The 23,104-nt window shown below is 49.0% G+C and overlaps 1 protein-coding gene across 6 annotated transcripts in view; it reads left to right on the top strand.

Annotated features, from left to right (window-relative positions):
- Positions 1-1,845: 1,845 nt before the first annotated feature.
- The window catches only part of Slc38a1 (solute carrier family 38, member 1), a 69,314-nt gene continuing 48,055 nt past the window's right edge, over positions 1,846-23,104 (top strand). The window contains exons 1-3 of one of the 6 annotated variants that reach the window (XM_063262935.1): positions 1,847-1,985; positions 2,221-2,310; positions 20,634-20,849. In XM_063262935.1, the coding sequence (XP_063119005.1) occupies positions 20,728-20,849 (122 nt within the window). In that variant the 5' untranslated portion in view covers positions 1,847-1,985; positions 2,221-2,310; positions 20,634-20,727. 6 annotated transcript variants of the gene reach the window in all.

Genomic DNA, 23,104 nt, shown 5'->3' with positions numbered 1-23,104 from the left:
AAATGTGAAAATATATGACAAGCGTAGCAGAGAAGCTGCTGAGTAGGACAAGCAGGGTCCCTATTTCATTCACCTCAAACAGCCCCGAGTAACCAGTTCTGTGTACCAGAGCTGGCGAGTTAAGTTCCACCCGAGCTAAATTAAATGTCTTGGGGTCCTGTTCTCTGAGTACCCATCTTCCTTTAAAGACGCACACCGTTCAGCCAGCTGTGGCTCAATAAGTAAGTAACTTAGAATCCTAACAAAATCGCTAATTTCGACTTCCTTTAGGAAGAAATGCAAGAAGAAAGGACTTTTGGTGTAAACTTGCAGAATGTTGCTGTGATAAGTTTTGCACTTGAAAGGGCAACAGGACCAAAGCAGCCCAGGAAAAAGACTGTATTTGAGGAAGAAACTGTCCCGTATTGGGCGAGGCTGCCCTTCAGTTTGCAATGACCTTCCGGTTTTCAGGCACGTCCAAGAACACACCTCCCACTTGTTTCTTTGGAAGCCAGTGTTTAACTAACCACGACCATTTACGACCATTGGAAGGGAGCGAGAAAAGAATATTAGCCACTAAAAAGCTTACACCTTGGTGGTCCCTTCACTTTTCCAGTGGAGACTGAGAATCTGTAGCCACTGCAGAACAGCATTACTCAGCCTCTCAAAGGCTCCAGGTAGAGTCATTTTTGAATTATGACTCAACCGCCATTTCTTGTTTTGATGGAACGAAGATGGAACTGCGACGGCTAACATGTTGATGGTTAACTTCATGTTTAAAATCTCTGTGCTTAACAGTACTATAAGGTAAAATTAGACCTCAAAATGTTAAGGGCCGCTAAGGGTTATTTTATTTATTCATTTATTTTTACTGCTGCTTCTGCTTCTGTAAACAAGCGTGCAAGAGAACAAATTGTAACTTTGTAATCTTTGCCTTTATAAACCCCTGGCTGAGGTGTCTGGGTGCTGCCTCGGCGCCTGTCTGAATAAAAGCTTCCTGGTTAAAATTTATTAATGGTCAGGCTGATGGATCTCTGACCGGACCCATAAGAGGAGCCATCCTGTTGAGAGGGGCTCAGGCTTCCACGCGGCAGACTTCATGGTGGCGGCGGTCTCATTGGCTGGCGTGCAGGTGGGATTTCCTGTCGCCATTTTAAGAAGAAGCGACTGTGCCAGCCAGTCAGTTAAGGGGCTGCACCTCAGACAAAGAGTGGGGCAGGAGGAGGAACCGAGGCTGACGCGGCTTTCAGCCTGTTCCCTTTCCAGGCCCAGCAAGGGTAGAGTCACGTGGCCGGGACAGCAGGGCTATTGGTGCAGACCCCTTGGGTTATTGTCACACTCCGAGTCACAAGGGGTCCCTAGAGCTGCTCTGGGGGGACCGCAGGTGTCGCGGTGGGAGACGGGAGGCGCCTTAGCCTGCGAGCTCGAGACACTAAGTTTCCAAAGGTGTCCCCGCGTCCCGTAGTACGCCACCGTCTCGGGGTCGCGGGGCTACCGTCACGCTGCTCCCTTCCCATAATGCAACTCCGTTCGCTGAGGCCCTGGCGTACCCCAAGAGACGGCCCCCCTGCCACCGCCCGGGCGAGGGAGCCGCTCCACCTCCAACCCCGAGGGTGCGGGTGCGGCAGCTGTGACCCCAGCTGAGGCCCCGGGAGGGCGCAGGCAGGTGCGGGGCGCCGCGCAGCCTCCGTATGCTCGGGCCAGCATCAGCGCCTTGCTCGCGCAGCCGCTCGCACTGCCCTTCCTGGATGCTCGGTGTCAGGCAGCCGCGGTCTCCGTGCGGTCCGGCAGCCCCGGTGGGAGAGGGGCAAGAAGGCGCGGCGATCAGCGGCATGTGACCCGCACCGCTCCGCCGCACGCAGCTCGGCTCGGCGGGCGCGCGGGCAGGGAGGGACGATGGTCTGAAAGGCCGCTCTCCCGTCCCCAAACTGCAGAAGAGAAAGGGCGACGCGCCCGGCGGTAGCCAATGAATCAGGCTGGAGCCCCTCCGCGCCGGGCGTGTGGATGTAAGTGCGAGGCTGGCGGGCAGAGTGCGGGTGGGGGGAAACTCTGATGCAACCAACCAGTCCTGGGGGGGAGGAGGAGGAGGAGGAGGGGGTGGAGAAGACGGAGGGGGAGGAGAGCGCGGCCACGCCACTCTGCCTGAAGGTCGCCGGTAACCCGGCCTTTTACCTTCCTCGGAAACCCGCCACGCGGATCCTCCCCGCCCAGTCTTACAGACCAGGGGCCACCTTTCCCTAGGCAGACCTTGACACCAAGAGGACATCTAACTGCCGGGGACGGCCTGGAAGGGCGGACACTTTGGCGGCGCCTTTCCCTTTATTTCTCGAGGTAAGGTGCGTTTGGAGGGCAGAGGGAGCGGCGGTTTGGAGGGAAGGGGAGTTTGAACAGGAAGGGAAGGAGGGAACTCAGCCAGCCTCCATGTCTGGAGGACCCGGGCAGAGCGCGGCGGCGCCTTTCTAGAAGGCAGAGTCCGGTGCCCTTCCCTGAACGCAGGTGTTGGCTTCAGGAACCGGCTTTACGGTTGCGGATCACTACTAACCCAGAGATGACGGTGGGGTCACCCATAGGCGACGGGGACCCGCGCATCTGTTGCCATGGCAATTTCCATACATTCCCAGAGTCCACCCGGCCCACCTCCCACCCTTACCTGCGAGTGGTTGCGTCACTGCCCAAATTAAAGGCAGACCCTTCCTGACCTTCGCCCCCCCACCCCCTTTTCCCGTCGTCGCTCCCTTTTGTCCTTTTCCCACAAATAAATCTCTCTCCCGTGGAACTGTGCTGGCCTGGTGTGGTCTGCCCGAACGCGAGCCGCGATTCTCACACAACAGCAGGGACCCCAGATTTCCACCTTTGCGTACCGTGCCTTACTTTGCGGACCTGGTTTTATGGTGGCGAAGTGTGGCACCAGATCCGGTTCCATTTTCGAAGGTTAGGGACCAGGCTTGCGCTGTGAGGGGCAGTAGGTACACCGAGGAGTGTGAATCAGTCTGCATCTTGGGACTGGCGGGGCAGCGGAGCTTCGGCGACTGGCTCCTCAGTGCCGTAAACACGTGCACGTTGGCTGCCCCTCCGCGGGTTCGGCCCCTGTGTCCGCTCCAATTAGTGGGAGGATGCTGGCAGTGACTCACTTTCCTCTCCGGAATGAAGAGCCAGCGATAGGCTACTTCCTTTAGGAGAGCCCGGGTCCGGTGGGGCGGGAGAACAAAAGGCCACTGCTTGCGCAGGACCCTTGCGCCCTGATCTCCCCTCCCCCGCACCTGGCCCCAAACGTTGCGGCAAAAGGATTTTAAACTGGTCGGCTCCACGCGGGGAGAAAAGCGCGCCGAGATCTCCTGCAGCCCGCCTTCCTTTCACCCCACCCCACCCTCCGCGCCAACCCGGCTCGGGGTACGGAGCTGCTTCTCACCCTCGCGAACCGCGCGCGGTTCCTGGTGCATCGCCCGCCGCCGCGTTTCAGCTCAACTGTGCTCGCACTAGACACGAGTGCATATGGCGGCAAAAGGAATTTCGCGGTAAGCGCGTCACGGCGCGAACTGCCTTTCACAAGCTGCCTCGGGCCGAGGAAGGTGGTGCTTACTCCAGCCCTTTGTGTCTCGCTCTGCGGCGTGGACCCGAGCTCTCTCTAGCCTCTTCCCATCGGTGGGAAACACACTGGCTTGGTGGATCGCGTAGACAATAAACGTTTGTTGTACGTGGAAGAGAGCAAAGGATCCAACGCTAGAAAACGGTATGTGTTTCCAAGGTTTGACACCTCCGCGTGGCGTGTTTTTTTTTTTTAACTTAAAAAGAATACGGGGGGGGGGATAATTGTATGGTTTGCAGAACGCAGGGCGAGCAAGGCTGTAATTTGTCACCTTGATACAAGAAACAGTGCTGCAACTCGTGCTTTTTCTGACGTCAGAGGACAACGGAAATAAAACCTGAGCTGGCTGGCCTAATTGTCAAATAACTCACCCTATAGGAAACTGGCAAGTCCCGCCACGGGTCTGGTATGACTGCCTAACCTCTGCCTTAAAATGACTTAATTGACTCCGCTGTTGAGTTACTTAGTTCTCTGTGTATGGCCGAAAGCCACGGAAACGCGGCCTAGTTTGATTGAGGTTTTGATCTTAATAGGGCTTTTTTTTTTTTTTAAAGAACAGGTGTTGGATAATGAGGGGATGCTTCGTAGCAGGCAGCGACTAATCAGATCAGGTTCCGGCTCCCGTGCTATGTCCATTTCAACAGGAAACAGACTATGGATGAACGCAAACAGAAATGCCAGGTGTTCGAGGTTGCGAAGAAATGAGACAGAGTCATGTGAACCCGGAGGGTGCTTGAGATAGGGGACCCCATTAGGAGGGGTTGTGTGAGGGGTGGCAAGAGGAAGCTTAATGAGGAGAAAGAATTGTCCGTGGGAATAATTAGGGGGGAATTTTCGGGAGAAATGGTGCTTACTGGACCCTGGCTGCCTGTAAGTCGGCAGGTTTGTAAATAGATTTAAAGGTACTTTTGAGTCTTTAAACTTTGCTGCTTCTGTAGATTTTTCTTTTACCTTGCTTCATGGACTGAGGCTTACAATGAGGAAGCAGTGGACCTAAGAGGCCTGGCATTTGCTACCATGCTGACCTTTCTTCTCCTCTAATGCCAGGGATACAGGGATTGCTTAATAAATTCTTGCTGGGCTGTGACGTTGGCAAGGTAGCTCACCCAACCCCTTACGGAAGGGCTGATCATCTCCTTTCCCTATTCCACAGTTGGTCCTCTTCCCTTAAGTTTGAAACACTGCTGTCTTTCTGCCCCACTTTTCTCTCTTACCTTGGTCTCTACTTTTGAGCAGTGTCCGGCCGTTGTTGCTTGTCCTTTTGTCTGCATCCCCAAAGGTGCAGATCCATCAAGTGGATTGTTGAGAATCAGGAATTGAGGGCTGGGGAGTCCCTTGATGTGTCTACAGATGTGGAAGGAAGATGGCAGCATGTTTAGGAGCTAGGGAGTCAGCTTAGCCGCCTGGTAAACGCTGCTCCCTTAGCTGGGTCTGGGCACCTCCATGAGTGTTACATTGTATCCTGTTTTGTTTTGTTTTGTTTTGTTTTTTTTAAACAGTCCGCCTTTTGTAAGGCCCTCACTCTCCAGTGAGTTCCCCGCTTGCTTAGAAATAGCCTGGATTCTTTTGCAACTCCACCCCCATCCCCCCCCCCCCCAAGGTATTTTTTCTTTCTGCTTCAATGGCTATGTGGCTTCCAAAGTAGAATGCCAACTGAAATTCGTGACAGCCCGGTCAGGATGATATTTTTCTGCCTCTTAGAAGTGATCAGTGACCACCTTCCTTTTTACCACGCATTTTCACTCCTGGTGAGTCGTAGGATAGAGTTGGTAAGGCTTGCTTTCGGAACTTGGGGCAAATTGTTGATTGCCTCTGAGAATTTAGAATTTCCCTCCCCACTTATTAAATGAGAACGACGCCCATGGTGGTTGTTGAAGTTATCCCAGAGAGTTCATTAAGATTGTGGATGATGTGAGGTTACTCAGACAGTTCATGTGTAGGATTTAATGGCTTGGTTATCGGTTTTCTGGTGATAACGGGTTTCAAACCAGTTATTAATGGCAGAGGAGTTCAGATACATAGAAGCCAGGGTGGCACTGGGGAGTGAGGTTGGTGAAGTGAGAGACTCACTTCCAGAGAGGTTGCCATAACCGCTGGGCAACTCAGGCGCCGCCTGGGTTGAGACCTCATCAGGAGTTGTGCAGAAACAGTGAGAAGCAGCTGGGGATTCTTTGAACAAGTAGACGCTATTCAGGACAACACTGCCCAAGTTCACTGCCAAGCGCAGACTTGGAGAAGGGTTTGTTTGTTTGTTTGTTTGTTTGTTTGTTTGTTTGTTTTAAGCGTTTCTCAGCCTGGCTACACAGCAGGCTCAACCTGTGTCTTTGGAAATCTGCTAGTTTACAGATTCTTACCTCCAAAGATTGAGACAGATCAGGCTGGGGAATGAAAAGAAAGCAAAAACCCAAGCAAACAAAACCATGCCGGGTGATTCTGTGGTCGTTTAGACGCAAAGCAAAGCGCAGAACCCGAGCATCAGATTAAACGAGGATGTCTACCTGTTGCCTGGTGAAATCTTAGCGATGTGACGCTGTGAGCTTGATTGACTTTTCCCTTCGAGTTTACTAACCATCCAGTTGCTGACATCATGGGTCCCTAGCCTCAGGTTACTACTTGTGGCCTGTATTTTCCCAGGCTGGGAGGCCCTTTCAGTGAGACAGCCAGGATCACATGAAGATATCAGTTTCCATCTCTTGCAATGACGAAGGAGACTGGAAAGGAAAAGGAACGGGATAGGCTGTGGTCTGAGGTGTGGAAGAAAGGGGCTGATGGGAGAGGGCGGGGCTGATGGGAGGGGTGGGGCTGATGGGAGAGGGCGGGGCTGATGGGAGAGGGCGGTGCATATAGGAGAGGGTGGGGCTGAGGAAAATGAGCATTAAGTGGTCATCGTTCATGCTGTGATTGCAGATTGGTAAGCAGCTCTGGGTAAGCTTGTGGATATATTTTGTGTACGTTACGTCTTTTCTTTTAAGATTATTTGGAGTTAATTGCTGGATAAAAATTAGGATGTCGCTTTACATACGGATTTTCAGCGCTCCTTAAAAAAAAATGTCGGTGTGTGTGGTAGCGCTTGCCTTTAGTCTCAGAACTCTAGAAGCAGAAGCAGGAGGATCTCTGTAAAGGCTTGTCTACAAAGTGGGTTCTAAACCAGCCAAAGGCTACACGGTGAGACCCTATTTCTTTTCTTTTTTTTTTTTTTTTGGTTCTTTTTTTCGGAGCTGGGGACCGAACCCAGGGCCTTGCGCTTCCTAGGTAAGCGCTCTACCACTGAGCTAAATCCCCAGCCCCGAGACCCTATTTCAAACCAAACAAAACCCTAGAGATTAGCTTGTTCCTTTTGCTGATTGGAGGGACCTGAGTAAGACCAGCGTTCTCCAGTTCTGTGAGCCGGCGCTGTGTTGTTAATCTGTCTAGCCTGCCTGGACACACGAGCTGCATTTGATCTTGCCTTTACTCTCAGTCTGTAGATCTTAAGGCTGGCACCCTATTGGAATCCTTTGGAGAGCATTTAAAATACGCATAGTTGGATCCCATCCTAGACCCATGGTGTATGAGGTCACTCTTCAGGTCAGATTTTCTTTTTTACATTTTCCAGCTCGTTCTTATGCCCATCTGGATTGATAGCTACTGGTCCTGAGACAGCTGATGTGACGTATCCATAGGTTCCTCTGCTTAGGTAACGTTGACCTGTAAGCAGACAGATCAGTCAGAGGATATGAGAACTGGGAGAGAGCTTGAGAGTTCACTCAACCCCCAGAGACTCGGATAGAAAAAAGGAATTGTTCAATTTCTGCACCGTCAAGGTGATCTCTGGATGACAAAGTGTCCTTGGGACTTTCTTCTCTTTTCAAATTGAAGGACTTAAAGATATCTTTGTTACAGTTTAATTTTCATACACCACGTTATGGTGCTTTTAACCCCTCTACATTTGAGTTTTCCTAGGGCATTTCGTTAGGAATTAACTGTCAGCTCAACTAGGGATTAAATACAGCATAATCACTGCCCACCTAATTTAGTACAAGGTTGGTCCTTGATCACAAATATCGATGTAACTAAACACACATATGCAGAGAATAATGCTTTTCTTTAAAGTGTTCAAAGTTGCTTTTGACTCCTTGCCTTTGTAGTAATTCTAGAAATCAGCTCTCAGTCAATGAGAATTTTACTTGTATTAGTAGTCACACCAAAGGACTCCCTGCTCATTAAACTCCAAATGTTGATCTTCTTCTTCCCCTCCTCCTCCTCCTCTCCCCTCCTCCTCCTCCCCCTCTCCCCCTCTTCCTCCTCCTCTTCTTCCTCCTCCTCCTCCTTTTTTTTTTTCTTTTTTCTTTTTTTCGGAGCTGGGGACCGAACCCAGGGCCTTGGGCTCGCTAGGCAAGCGCTCTACCACTGAGCTAAATCCCCAACCCCCTCCTCCTCCTCCTCCTCCTCCTCCTCCTCCTTCTTCTTCTTCTTTTTCACCATTTTACAGTAGCATCTGTTTTCTTACTCCAAAGTTATATGTTGACTTGACTTTTCGGACTTTGTATCTCAGAGAAATCAGTGTGATACGGATATTAATTCATAGATATCATAAGGGCATATTGAAAGCACAGCCTTGGGTGATCCTGTAGGGGGATTGGAATGATCATAGAATGCAACAGTTACTGGAACCCGTGCATAGGATGGCTGAGTGGAGAGATAGTCTGTTGTATAATTCAGTGGCTAGACGCTATGCCCGCAGAGGCTGCCGGTGTGTGTGTTCTTGATCAGCCTTCTTTACCACTGGGTTGCCACCTCATCACCAGGCTGCCATTTTGAGCCAGATCTCCTTTCTTTGCTGTGCAGATTAAGTGCTGTGCCAGCCGGGCCTACCGGAGGTCTACAGTGACCTCTCATGTGTTACTAGAAATGTCTCCAGACTTTGCCAAGTATCTCCTGATGGGCAGAACTCCTCCCCAGTCGAGACAGGCAGCTGGATACGCTTCCTTCTCTGGACTTTTAGAAACCACACGGAGAATCTAAAGCATTCCAGTGCAGCGTCAGACTGTGATGAAAATACCTCCTCTGAGCTGTGCTTTCCGATGTATTTTCCTGCCTTCCCCATCCAGATTCAGCCATAAGGGAATTGTGTGCAGGTTCGTGAAGGTGAACAGGGCTGTCTGCTACTCACCTCTCGGCTTTTCATGTCTCTCCTCTGGAGAAATTGTATGGGTGAGGATCTCTGTGGATCTGCAGACTTCGCTTTTAAAAAGACCTCCGTTGGGGTTGGGGATTTAGTGGTAGAGTGCTTGCCTAGCAAGCGCAAGGCCCTGGGTTCGGTCCCCAGCTCTGAAAAAAAGAAAAGAAAAAAAAAGACCTCCATCATCTCAAGTGTTAAGAAGTGTCTTCTAGGCTATCAGTGTTACCTGGATACCACTTCCCCCATAAAACTGAAATCGAAAAAACAAACAACAACAAAACAACTTTTTAAAAAAGAAACCTCAAAAACAAACAAAAAAATCCCCATCATTATTAAAATATCAGAGACCTTGACCCAAGCCTGTAAGTAATCTGCACAGCAGGTTTGAATAAATCCTTCCAGAGGTCCTGAGTTCAATTCCCAGCAACCGCATCATGGCTCACAACCGTCTGTAATGGAATCCGATGCCCTCTTCTGGTGTGTCCGAAGACAGCGGCAGTGTACTCGCATAAACTGAATAAATAAACCTTTTTAAAAAGAAAAGAAAGCACAGCACTATTTTAGTTTGCACAGGCGGGATGGGAAGTCGGAAGGGTACGGACAGGATCTAGTAGGGGCCGTCTGGCCTGGGAGCTGGAGTGTGGAGTTCCAGCACCCCGGTAGGGGGTGAGGTGGGGGGAAGGGTCGGGAAGGGGGCTCTGAGCGATTTACACTTAGGATCCAGAAATCGCTCTGTACACATAGGGGGGGGGAGAGAGAGAGAGAGAGAGAGAGAGAGAGAGAGAGAGAGAGAGAGAGAAAATGTTTTCCAGAAGAATCCTGCAGTTGGGAGAGCAGAGGGTTCCGGAAGTGGGGAGAAGGTGGCGGAAGTGGGGAGAAGGTGGCGTCGCGGAGTTGGGGCTGTGAACTGTAAGGGAGGGAGGGAAAGGATGGGCCATGAACGAAGGGAAACTGGGAGGCGGTGGCGTTGGTGACTGATCCAACAAGTCGCTTTAAAGTGATACCCAGGGGGTTGGGGATTTAGCTCAGTGGTAGAGCGCTTGCCTAGCAAGCACAAGGCCCTGGGTTCGGCCCCCAGCTCCGAAAAAAAGAAAAGAAAAAAAATTAAAGTGATACCCAGGTTGGAAGTCATGTGATGTGCTCAGCTTCCAGTCTGCTGTGGCTCTGGGAAACCGAGGAGTAGATGGGCCTAGCAAGTAGCTAGAGACTTAAAGAATTTATGGAAATTTCTAAGCCGGAAGGAGCTGATAGATCTGGTCTCCTCCCTTCCCTCTTCCTACGGATAAAAAAAAAAAAAAAAAAAAACCAAAACCATGTTTTGTGCTGAGGGACATCATGAACAAGTAGAGTTTGTAGAAGGGAGATCCCACGTATTTCACGTAAATCCCAGTTTAGCCAAGGAATTCTATTCTGAAATGGAAGGCGAGGGAAAGGAGGTCTGAAAGGTACTGGTGAGAGGAAACCTTACACCCAGATGGGAGAGTTTGGAATGTGCTGGAGAGGCAGTCACAGAATTACTCCTGCCCTTAGGGCGAAGGGGGCGGGACCACTGGCCAAAACCGGGGAGGCAGGCGGCAGGCAGGCAGCGAGAGGCAGGCTGAGAGGTCTCGAGGCTAAGAGGAGGAAGGCTGAAGGGCTCCTGTTTGCCTTGGCGAGGAAAGAGTCGGTTTAGCCAGAACCATGCAGGCCCTGTCAACTGTGATGCATGTCTAAACCACGGGATTTATGACCGTGCCCAGCCGTTTCTGTCAGCCTGCACAGCTGTAGTCATCCAGGAGGAGGCGTCTGAATTAAGAAGAGGCCTTCATAACATTGGCCTATAGGTAAATCTTTTAAGAGTTTTCAGTTTTCTCTTTTATTTTCTTCTTCTCCCCCCCCCGACCCCCCAGTTTTTCCAGACAGAGTCTCACTGTGTATGTAGCCTTGGCTGTTCTGAAACTATTGCTAGAGACCATGCTGGCTTTGAACTCACGGAGATCCACCTACCTATACTTGTTGGGTTCTGTGATTAAAGGCCCATGCCGCCGCCACCCAGCTTGTCTTAGTTAAGGTTTCCGTTGCAGTTTAGAAACACCGTGACCAAGGCAACTTTTATAAAGGAGACGTTTAATTGGGGCTGGCTTACAGGTTCAGAGGTTCAGTCCGTTACCATCATGGCTGGAAGCATGGCGGCGTGCAGGCAGCCATGGTGCTGGACGAGCTGAGCGTTCTACGTCTTCTTCTAAAGGCAGCCGTAGGGGCTCCCCTCAGGCAGTCAGGAGGACGCTCCCATTCCACGTTGGGTGGAGTCTGAGAAAAGGAGCCTCAAAGCCCAAACCTACTCCAAGGTGGCGGTACCTCCTAGTACTGCCACTCCCTGGGCCAAACGCATCCAAACTACCACCCGGCTCAAGCATTTCCTTGATTAGTGATTGATGTTGGAGGGTCCCGCCCCCTGTGATGCTACCACATAAGAAAGCAGATCCAGGAAGCAGGGGAGAGCGAGCCAGGAAGCGGCAGGTCCCCACGGCTTTTTCACTTCCTGCTTCCAGGTTCCTGTCTTGAGCTCCTGTCGTGACTTCCCTTCTTGATGGAGTGCGATCAGGGAATGTATTCGGAAACCTTTTTCCTCCCAGATGTTGCAGGATGTTTGATCATACTATGAACCCTGAGATTGTTACTTACTAGGAAAACCCAGTTTTATTTGTCGTGTGCCTCAGCCTTAGCACATACCTTCAATCCCAGAGCTTTCTGCTTACATACTGTAAACAGGATTAAAGACAACCGTGGGTCAAGAGCAAGCAACCAGTTCACAGGACGTGGACATAGGAAAACCATAGAGAGTAAGAGGGACTCGGGCGGATGAATAGAGAGACCCACAGGAAGTAGAAGGGAGGGACGTTCACTTTGAGAGACTTTTTTTTTTTTTTTGAGACAGCCTGAGAGTGGAATTGCTTCTGGGACATCAGCTGTGGAGGAAGGTGAGCTGGGTGCTTTCCGTGCCTCTCTGAGCTAGCAGGCTTTCACCCCAGCATGAGGCCCCGATCGTCATTGGTAAAATCGAACAATTGAGATTGTGTTTAAGAAAAAAAAAACACTCAGAGTTGGTTTTGGTCTTGGTGCCTTATCACAGCAACAGTATCCCCAACTAAGACATTGACTGTGCGAGCGGGGACCATTTCCGCGATGGGGAAGCTGAGACAAGAGAATCTAACCTGACCTCATATGGATGCGTCTTTCATGGTAGAGCCAGCTGGTCAAACATGGCGTCAGGGGATTGTAAAGACCAGGGCAAGTATCTCAGGAAGGAGAGAAGCGCTGCACAGGTTACACGGTGCGTAAGGCGTTCTGAGAGTGCCGTGTGCACAGGTTACAGGGCGGGTCAGGCATTCTGAGAGTGCCGTGCGCACAGGTTACAGGGTGGGTCAGGCATTCTGAGAGTGCGGAGCAGAAGCCAAGAAGGCCGGAGAGAACCAAGGATACGTGCTGCCAGTGCAGGTACAGCCATTGGCGTGGACTGTTCTGGGTTCTTAGACAAGAGGAACGGCCTGCTCTGCGCTCTGCCGGCTCTCGCTCTCTCGCTACAGAAGAGCATTTTTCTTCCACTCTGTCTCCCAAGATTTCAATTGTCAGCATTAAGCTTTTAGTGGAAGTACTGTATGCAGCCTAATATTAGGGTCTTGTTTTGTTTACATTTAGAGCGCGCGCGTGTGTGCACAGGCAATGCCAGCTGTGGTGCCACCGTGTGTGTGTGTGTGTGAGGTCCAGAGGACAAGTTTTGAGAATAATTTCTCTCCTTCTGTCATGTAGGGGATCAAAGCCATCAGGCTTGTGGTAGGTTCGTTAATTTTCTGAGCCATCTTGCCTCTCCTAGGTCTTCGATTTTTTTTTTTATATACATACTGGTTTTTCTTCAGACACACCAGATCCCATCACAGATGGTTGTGAGCCACCATGTGGTTGCTGGGAATTGAACTCAGGACCTCTGGAAGAGCAGTCAGTGTTCTTAACCTCTGAGCCATCTCTCCAGCCCCGCTTTGATTTTTTTTTCTTTTTCTTTTCTTTTTTTTCGGAGCTGGGGACCGAACCCAGGGCCTTGCGCTTGCTAGGCAAGCGCTCTACCACTGAGCTAAATCCCCAACCCCTGATTTTTTTTTTAAGCTTTGATCTTGTTGTTTAATTACGTGTATTGTGTATCCGTGTGTGGGTATGTGCGTTGTGAGTGCAGTGTCCTAGGAATCTAGAAGTTGTAGCATCCCTTGGTGCTGTGTCCTGCTGTTTGTGAGTTTGGCTTTTTTTTTTTTTTTTGCTGCTTGTTTTGTCTTGTCTCCCTATGTAGTTCTGGCTGGGCTAGAACTCACTGTGTAGACAAGCTGGATTTGTACCAGTCCTCTGCCTTGCCTTCCTGTGCTGAGATTACAAAGTGTCCCTCTCTTCTGGGTTCAAAATCATCAGGTCCTATGGGAAATGGCTCCGGAACTTGGCTCTCTCTGATTTTTCTTTTTCTTGTTTTATTTACCCAGTGACATGTGACAACAGATATGACATGAAAGTGATGACTTTGCATTTAGACAAGATAACCCAACTAAAAGTACGGTGTTATAGGTAGTAACCTAAGTAACAGTAACGAGTTAGGAGATTACATAAGTAAGTTGTGGTTAACTTGTTAGTCTGTCTGAGGCCCTCTGAAATACGGACCCGTGTTTGCATAAAGATGCAGATCACTAGAGTGTAAGTGCAGATCTGGGACTCTTCCGGTGTGCAAACAGCCTCAGTTAGTTGTGGGGAGAGATGGCTGGGAAGAATAAGACTATTTGTGTGTGTGTGTGTGTGTGTGTGTCTGTCTGTCTGTCTGTCTGTCTGTCTGGTTCTGTGTCTCTGTTTTTCTGTGTGTCTCTGTATGTGTGTGTATGTTTTTCTGTGTCTGTGTGTATGTGTCTGTTTTTCTGTGTGTGTCTGTTTTTCTGTGTGCGTCTGCGTGTCTGCGGATGTGTCTGTGTGTCTCTGAGTGTCTATGTGTCTGTATATGTGTGTTTGCGAGGGTACATGTGTGTGTATGTTTGTGTGTCTACTCGTGTGTCTCTCTGGTGTCTGTGGGTGTGTCTGTGTGTCTGTGTGTGCATATGTGTGTGTTACTCTTTCCGCATCCAGCTGTCCGTGGACAGTTCCCGTGTTTTGACGTCTCGGCTATCAGGATAGTCTCGGCTATCAGGATAGCGCTGCGCCGAACATGTGAGTGCAGATGTCCTCAAGAAGTGGTGACTTCATTCCTTTGGGTGTGTGCCCAGAAGAGGGATTGTTGGGTCATATGGTGATTCTATTTTTATTTTTTTTTAGGATTCTCAATGTAAATTTCCACCTACAGTGTACAAGGACACTCTTTCTCCACACCCTCAACAATGTTTCTCTTGAGTTTCGATGAGGGTGGTCCTAAAGGCGCGTGAGGTTGCCTCTTGTGGTTTTAATTTGCATCTCCAGTGTCTGCAGTGGTGCTGCTGGCTGTCCTTTGTTTGGCTTGTGAACACTTCCTCAACTTCGTTAACTCTTAGGGTTGACTCCAGGTGTTGAGCTAAGATACTGTTGTTGTTGTTATTATTGTTGTTGTTGTTGTTGTTGTTATTGTTTTATTATTATTTCTTCATAATAACAACAAAACAGGAGCTGGAGAGATGGTTCAGCAGTTAAGAGCACTGGCTGCTCCTCCAGAGGACCCAGGTTCCATTACCAGGCAGCTCGCAACCACCTGTACTCCCTGTAACTGAGCTAGCCTGCCCCTCACCTAGTACTAAGTAAGCATGTTAGTCCTGCCCCTCACCTAGTACTAAGTAAGCATGTTAGTCCTGCCCCTCACCTAGTACTAAGTAAGCATGTTAGTCCTGCCCCTCACCTAGTACTAAGTAAGCATGTTAGTCCTGCCCCTCACCCAGTACTAAGTAAGCATCTAAGTCCTGCCCCTCACCTAGTACTAAGTAAGCATCTAAGTCCTGCCCCTCACCTAGTACTAAGTAAGCATGTTAGTCCTGCCCCTCACCCAGTACTAAGTAAGCATCTAAGTCCTGCCCCTCACCTAGTACTAAGTAAGCATGTTAGTCCTGCCCCTCACCTAGTACTAAGTAAGCATGTTAGTCCTGCCCCTAGTGTAAGTAGCACCCCCACCGCAGTCTAAGACACGAAGTTCAAGTCCTATCATGTCTCTTCCTCATCTTTACTTCCGTCCATACATGCATACACGTGTATGTGAACATGTGTATTTCTGATGTCCTCCTGGATGTCTGTGTTAGTTTTCTCTCTGTCATGCAAATATCCCATGCTAATATGGTATGTTAACATCTTCTATGGGATGGCCTTGCTGCTTAAACAGGTTCCGGGTGACTTAAAAAAGCCAGAACAGGGTGATTGGCAAATCCCTGTCCTGATACATAACGCAGCGTGGAGTCATCTTATGAGGTAGTTTCCTCTGGTGCTGTGCTAAAATGTCCCAGGGATCATAATAAACCCTGCCTCAAGACCAGTGCAAACGAGGCTTTGGTGAGGATCAGGAATGCTGAGAGACGTGGTTTCTAACTATTTTAAATATCGAGGTGTAGTGATTATAGTTAGGTTAACATTGTATGATGCCTTATTAAACTGTAGTCTGTGTGTGTGTGTGTGTGTGTGTGTGTGTGTGTGTGTGCGCGCGCGCGCGTGTGTGTGTGTGTCAGAGATGGCTTGTGGGAGTTGGTTGTCCCCTGCGATGTGGGTCCCGGGCATTAGGCTTTGGTGGCAAGTGTCTTTTCTCACTGGTGTGACCCACTTTATCTCTTTGGGCCATCTTTTGAGTCAGTGACTCTCACTGAGCCTAGAATTTTCTATTTCTGCTAGACTGTCTGGCCAGAGCCCCAGGGATACACTGATCTCCTCTCTCTCTCCCCCCGAAATCCTGTACCCAATGCTGGGGTCACAGGCAAGCTGTCAGGCTGTTACCTGGGCACTGGGGACCTGAATTGAGTCCTTGTGCTCATGCAGGGGGCTCTGGAGTAACTGAGCAGGCACCCACCCCCTGACGATTTTCACTTCCTTGGAATCAAAGACTCTCTCTCCATGGTAGCCCAGACTGGTCTCACACTCACCATCTTTCTGTCTTAGTGTCTCCCAAGTTCTGAATTACGAGGACGGGCAAGGGCCTTAATGCTTATAATTGCTTATCCTTCAGGGAAATTATGATTTGTGTGTCTCCGTGTTCGTTAAGTCCAATCTGAACTTCCTACCTCTACTGACCAATCATGGGTTACTCCCACTGAGAAGCCTCAGCTCAGGCCTCTCTCTATCTGTCAATCTCTCGGTCAAGCATCGGAGCATCAGCAGTGACAGTTCGGGTACCCATTCCTGAGCAGTTAGCCAGGCATTAGCGGTGATCTTGTAGATTCGGGCTTGTTGTCAGAACTCAGGGTAGAAAACCATATATAATTTGTTTGCTTTGCTCTTTCGAGACAGGGTTTCTCTGTGTAGCTCTGGGCTATCCTGGAACTTACTCTGTAGGCCTCAAACTCACAGAGATCCACCTGCCTCTGCCTCCTGAGTGCTGGGATCAAAGCCGAGCACGGTGATCCCATGTGTGATGTCGTCACTTGGAAGGTAGAGGCAGAAGGATCAAGGTCAAGTTCAAGGTCATCCTAGGCAGCCTATGTGAGACGGTCGCAAAGCAGAAGACAAACCTAAAAATACACACGAAGGAAAAAAAAAATCATCTCTTAATGACCTGTATGAATCTCATTCTCTTGAGCGTATACCTTTTCATTCCAAGTCCCCTTTTGTTGGGCAGAGATGTCCTGAGGGGGTGCCTTCGTGAGGCAGCAATGTCTCCACAGCAGAATTCTGGAAAACCTACAGCGAATCCCAAAATGTGGTGATCATTGCTGCTGAGAACAGTTTAACGCTTCAATGTTTGCATCCTTTTGTAAAGATGCACTTCACATGAACCCTGTATTTTTTTTATTAGTGAGGAACTGACATTTGTTTTTGCATATGCATGTGGTCTGTGTGTGCACAGGTGTGCACATGTGTGCTCATGCTCACTTACATGCCTGTGGAGGCCAAAGGTCAGCCTTGGCTGTTCTCCTCCATCTCTTTTCCACTTTAGATTTTGAGACAGATTCTCCCACTGAACCTGGAACTCACAAGTTCAATCAGATTGGATGGGTGGGGAGATCTGGGGATCCACCTACCCCCGCCCCACCCCCAGTTCTGGGATTATAAATACAAGCAGTGTACACAGCTCTTCCATGAGAACTGAGGTTCGAACTCTGTACCATGTCCCCAAAACTAACAGCTTGGAAAAACATTTCTGTCCTTCACTACCCTTATAGACTGGTACTCCATGGGGAAAAAAAAAAGTAGGTTAAAAACAATCTAAAATCTTCAGCATCAAACCAGAAGGATGTCTCGGGGGTAGAGGTGGAGGAAGAGACAATGAAAGAAAACGAGGAGGAGGAAGTGAGTCTCTGGCCTATGTTTAGGTGGTGGAATTTCTTCTACGTTTGTCCTAGAGTCTCCATCCAGTGTGTGTTTCTCTCGGGGAAGAAAGAAAATTCGTGGTCCAATCCAAATAGCTTTTCTGTAGTCCTGTCGCAGGTCACTGAAGATCTGATCTTTTCAACATTTTTAAAACTCCATCTTCGCTTGGTACTTGTGGTGGTTTGTATATGCTTGGCCCAGGAGTGGCACTATTAGAAGGTGTGGCCTTGTTGGAGGAAGTGTGTCCCTGTGGGGTGGTCTTGGAGACCCTCCTTCCTCCTAGCTGCCTGAGGATGCACAGTCTGTTCCTGGCTTCCTTTGGGTGAAGATGTAGAACTCTCAGCTCCTCCTGCACCATGGCTGCCTGGATGCCTTGATGATGATGGACTGAACCTCTAAACCTGTAAGCCAGCCCCAATGAAATGTTGTCCCTTATAAATCTTGCATTGATCATGGTGTCCGTTCACAGCAGTAAAACCCTAACTAAGAAAGACAGTGCTCAAATACGAAAGTGAGAATTTGGGCAAGTTTTTATTTCCCCAGCACAGCCCAGGGGAGGTGAGAATCGTGATGAGTTTTGCTGATGTTTCTGGTTTTCATCCTCAAGAACGTGTTAGGCTTCAAGGAGACTCATTTAATACCCGGGAAAACTTGTCCTGTTTGATGAGTTTGTACTGACTGGTGTTTGCGTGGGTGTAGTGGGGGGGCGGAGGGGTTTAGTAATGTTCACTTCCATACCTGACAGGTCAGTGCTGTTTGTATCTCTCTCTCTCTCTCTCTCTCTCTCTCTCTCTTTCACACACACACACACACACACACACACACACACACACACACACACACACACACACACACAGATAACATGAAAGGTTAGCTTCAATCAGCAGACTCCAAATCTCTTACTAATCAAATTCTGTTCTTAGAAAATCCCTGCCTGGCATCCTATTCCCTTCTACTTCAGAGAGAGAAAAACTCCTTAACACAGACAGCCCATAGGCCTGTCAGGCAGTTTCAGAAGCAAGAGTGAGAGTCACGAGTCTAAAAATTACCCAGCCGGCTTTGCCGGACAGTTTCCATTAAAGGAATCCCAGAGGTGAGAGTGGGGTCCAGCCAAGCGCTCGACTTGGCATGGAGGAGACGGGGCGACCGTCGCCGCTGTTTGCAGACCCCCAAAGCAGTCAACGCTAGCCACCCCTTCCTGGCTTCCCACCTTCCCAGAGGCACTCGGTGCGGCTGGAGGGGAGTCTCCTAGAATCTGAGATGTTAGAATGTGCTTTCGCTGTGGAAGTTTAATCGCCTGACACCAGAAAAATTTACTTCTAGATGGGAGACCTGGAAGGAACAGGATCATTGTGTGGTCTCCACCTACAGAGAGATTATACCCCAAACTATGTCATCCTGGGTACTTCTGTGGGTCTGTTAGATAGCATGCCAGCCCCAACATCTGTACCGGTACCTCAGATTTTCCTTGACCTAGGCTGCTGTCCTCTGGCGGTATTCAGAATCAGGTAATATATGAACTTCTTTAAACTTCAATTTTATTTTTTTTTCATTTACCTAATTGTTTGAGAGTTTCACACACGAATATTGTTATTTACATAACTTCCACCCCACCCCTCTACCTTCAACTCCTCTCAAGTTCCTTACTCCCCCAACTTGTGACTTCTTTAATGTTTTTACACACACATATACAAGTATAAGTACCACCCTCGGTGTCTACCTAATGTTGTTCATATGTGCGCGTGTATGGCTGACCGCTGGGATCGGATAACCTTTTGAGGGAGGGAGGAGACTCGACTTTCTCTCATTCAGCCATCATTAACTGCTGGTTGCTGGTAGCTCTTCATCTAAGCGAGAGGTTGTCAATCTGTGGGTCACGACCCCTTTGGGGGAATGACCGACCTTTCACAGGGGTTGCGTATCAGACATCCCACACATCAGATATTTACATCACGGTTCAAGGCAGTCTCAAAATTGAACTCAGTTACAAAGTTGCAGTGAAAATAATTTTATGGTTGGGGGAGGGTTGCCACAACATAAGGACCTGTGCTAAAAGGTTGCAGAATTGGGAAGGCTGAGAGTCACAGGCCTAGGGTCTAGAGTTGTGTCTTTTTAGCGTTCTGTGCTATTCTAAGATGTCCTTGAAGTGACACTTGAGACTAGCGGGCCAAGCCACGCTTATGTGGGTTTTCCTTCTCCCTCCCCTTATCGCTCCCCTTGTCGCTCCAGCCCCTCATGTCTACAGGTCAGTGCCGCCACCCCTGGTTAGGCCTTACATTAGCCTTCATGGCTGTCCTTTTCATGTTTCATGCTGCGTCCCCAAATTTCTTCCCATAAGTTTTGTCGGCGTCACCTCCGGAATTGGTGCTGCAGCCATCCGCGTGAGGGAAAAACAAGACCTCTCTCTGATCATCTTTCATCGCTGATGAGGAAATAGAAGTAGCAGGTGGATTAACCGAAATCCCCTGAGTATGAGTTTTTAATTCCCTAATTCCCTGACATGGACTGATTTCACCAGAGATTGATTTAATCTCTTGCAGTGGATGTATAAACTATTTGCTAAATTCCAAAATAAAATTAGTCCAGGTTGTAGGTCGATCCCCAGCGATGCCTTTCACTGGGGATTTGTACTCTTGTCCTACGGCGATGGGCTTGTGCCTGCACTGCGAGCGAGGCCATTAAAGCCGCTGGATCGCCCGACACCCCCCATCCCGTTAAGTAGTTACTCATTAAAATTTAAATCTCTTGTTTGTTTACGGTTGGGGAACCATATGCCACAGCACCCATGTGGAAGTCAGAGGCTGCCACAGGAATTGATTCTTCTTCTTCCCTGTGTGTGTTGTGGGAATTGAACTCAGATACTTAGACTTGGTAGCAAGTGCCTTAATTGCTGAGCCATCTCGCTGGCCCTTCACTTTCATTTTAAATATGGGTTTATAAAAAGTGTGTAGGTTGCCTGTTGCTAACTTTTTTATTTATTTTTTAAAGGGTTTAGTTTTAGTTCTATCTATCGATTGATTGATTGATTGATTGTGTATTGGTACACGTCACTCTCTCTAGACAGGCCAGAAGAGGTCATCAGATCTCATTACAGATGGTTGTGAGCCACCATGCGGTTGCTGGGAATTGAACTCAGGACCTCTGGAAGAGCAGTCAGTGCTCTTAACCACTGAGCCATCTCTCCAGCCGGATAACTTGAGCTTTCTATAAATGTGAGCTAAAGGTTATGCGATTGACTAACTGAAGGAGAAAATGGAGGGAAATGTGTGAGTGCCGTAAGATTTAGAGATGAGCTTCTCGTTTTCATGTGTCTGGCGGGAGGATCTGAAAGTGTCATTTCTTGCCTAATTTATTTGCTTGCTTCTCACCGGGGCTCGTGCAGCGTCGACACTCTCGTCCATTCGTTGAATAGCCCTTTATTTTGCTCTGTTTCAGGGGTCTCGGGCATCTCTATTCACTGCTGTCTGCTACTCAAGGTCCTCAGAACAGAAGACATTCGGATTGATTTCTTGACTACAGACACCCAAATATGATGCATTTCAAAAGTGGCCTCGAGTTAACGGAGCTGCAGAACATGACGGTGCCCGAGGATGACAATGTCAGCAACGACTCTAATGACTTCACGGAAGTGGAGAACGGCCAGATAAATAGGTGAGCATTTTTCCCCGTAAGAGCCACCCAGGGAAAGAATGGCTGCCAAGAGCTGTTCCGGTTTTCGGTGATTTTGGTGAATTTACTCGTTCACTAAAGTTCCGCTTCCTCTGAGGGTGCAATTTGAATTTTTTCTGTGACATCTGTTGCACGTCGATCTGGAATGGCAGGTGAGGGGAGTAGAAGAGTAATTTATTCGTCCTTTTCAAATCTTTCGGTTGAGTCTAATAAAAATGTATAAACACACTGGACTCCAACCAGCCAAGACTTCTCCCAAAGTGCGGTGGCTGTGAATTAGACTGACTGGAAATTTTCCACGTCTCATACCCGAACGTGTGCTGTGACCATTGCTGCGCATCTTAATTAAGAAACCATGCACGGGGGCTGGGGATTTAGCTCAGTGGTTAGAGCGCTTACCTAGGAAGCGCAAGGCCCTGGGTTCCGTCCCCAGCTCCGGAAAAAAGAACCAAAAAAAAAAGAAACCATGCACGGAGCTGGGGATTTAGCTCAGTGGTAGAGCTCTTCTAGGAAGCGCAAGGCCCTGGGTTCGGTCCCCAGCTCCGGAAAAAAGAACCAAAAAAAAAAAAAAAAGAAACCATGCACGTTGTTGTGGTTTGGATTTTGAATAGTAATAGCAACTGATAAGCCGGAACAGCTCTCTGTGAAGGACTGGGGCGGGGTGGGGGAAGACATAGTCCAAGAAAGAGAAAAATGGGGAGGAGGCGGGTACAAGTCCTTCTCATTCTTGAGTCCGAGACTGCTAAATTACCTGGGTAGAACCAAATTTATTGATTCTAAATGACTTGAGATCATTCTGGGACTTGGTGTTTTTTTTTTTTTTTTTTTTTTTTTTTTGGTTCTTTTTTTCGGAGCTGGGGATCGAACCCAGGGCCTTGCGCTTCCTAGGCAAGCGCTCTACCACTGAGCTAAATCCCAACCCCTTGGTGATTTTTTAATCTGTTTTTTGTTGTTGTTGTTTTTGTTTTTTTAATGGATCCTTAGCGGAAACCTTCCCTCTGCAGGGGTCCGGAAGAGGGCGGCTCCTGCAGGTCTCCTTTAAGACATTTTAGTTGCGTGCCCAGGTGTACTTGTGGGGTAGAGAGGGAGGGGTCGCGGTAAGAATGCAGAGGTTGGGGGACGACCTTCCGGAGTTGGTTCCTTCTTTCTAACGGGTGGATTCCAGAGATCCATCTCGGTGGTCAGGTTTTGTGGCTAGCACCTTTTACGGGCTGGGTCCTCCCGTGCGACGGCTTATTAGAATGCCATCCGCGCTTCGCTTTGTGAGGGCCCCTACGAGACAGGGCGCGGAGGATAAAAGCATAGCCACGGGCGGGCATCTTTGTAGAAGTCGTTTCTGACAGGCTGGAGTACAGGCTGACAGAGCGTGCCAGGGTGTTTTCAGTTCCCTTTTCCTCCCTGTGGTGAAAGCTAAGCCCCTAATACGGACACTTCCTGGCGTCCAAGTGTGTTTCCAGTGTTAGGTGATTGTTTCTCTTTATTGGACTCATTCACTTTACTCCTTCCACCTTTTTGAGTGATAATTAATGGTGGCTTCCATTTCTTTTCTTTTTAATTATGTATATGAGGGGTTGAGGATTTGGCTCAGTGGGAGAGAGCTTGCACTCTGGGTTTGGTCCTCAGCAGGGTGCAGGGGGTGGGGTATGTATAAAGAGAGTGTCTGTGCAGGAGTGCCTGCCTGTGGGTGCAGTTGTCCGTGGAGACCAGAAGAGGGCGTCAGATTTTCCGGGAGCGGGAGTTACCTGCAGCTGTGAGCCTCCTAACCTGGGAGCTGGGAGGGAATTGAACTTGGGTATCCCAGAAGAGCAGCAAGCATCTCTCTGACTGTTCCCATAACTGCCATTGTATCACCACCCCCACCACCGTCATCATTTTGTTTTTTTGAAATAGGGTCTATCTATGTAGTCTTAACTAACCTGGAACTTGCGATATAAACTGGGCTGGCCTCGAACTTACAGATGTTGAATCCATTTCTCAGTGTTTTGCTTATACTGCCATGGCTCCTTAGCCCATAATGCAAAATGAGCCTTCTGTGAATGAGAGGGAATTTGCCCATCAAGGAGCCATCCTGACCCGTCTAAATCTGTCTCTCTATCCCTCTATGTGCGATACAAGCCTGGGCCCTTGGTTAAACGTCTGGTTGTAATGGTTTCAATGGTTCCAAGCTGTTGGTGCACTGTGGTTCCTGCTGACCTCTGCCTCATGGTGGTCAGGTAGGACGTTCTGATTCCCAAAGC

Source organism: Rattus norvegicus, chromosome 7 (assembly GCF_036323735.1).
Source record: "Rattus norvegicus strain BN/NHsdMcwi chromosome 7, GRCr8, whole genome shotgun sequence".
NCBI classification, from domain to species: domain Eukaryota; kingdom Metazoa; phylum Chordata; class Mammalia; order Rodentia; family Muridae; genus Rattus; species Rattus norvegicus.
This window is presented reverse-complemented; position numbering and strand designations above follow the sequence as displayed.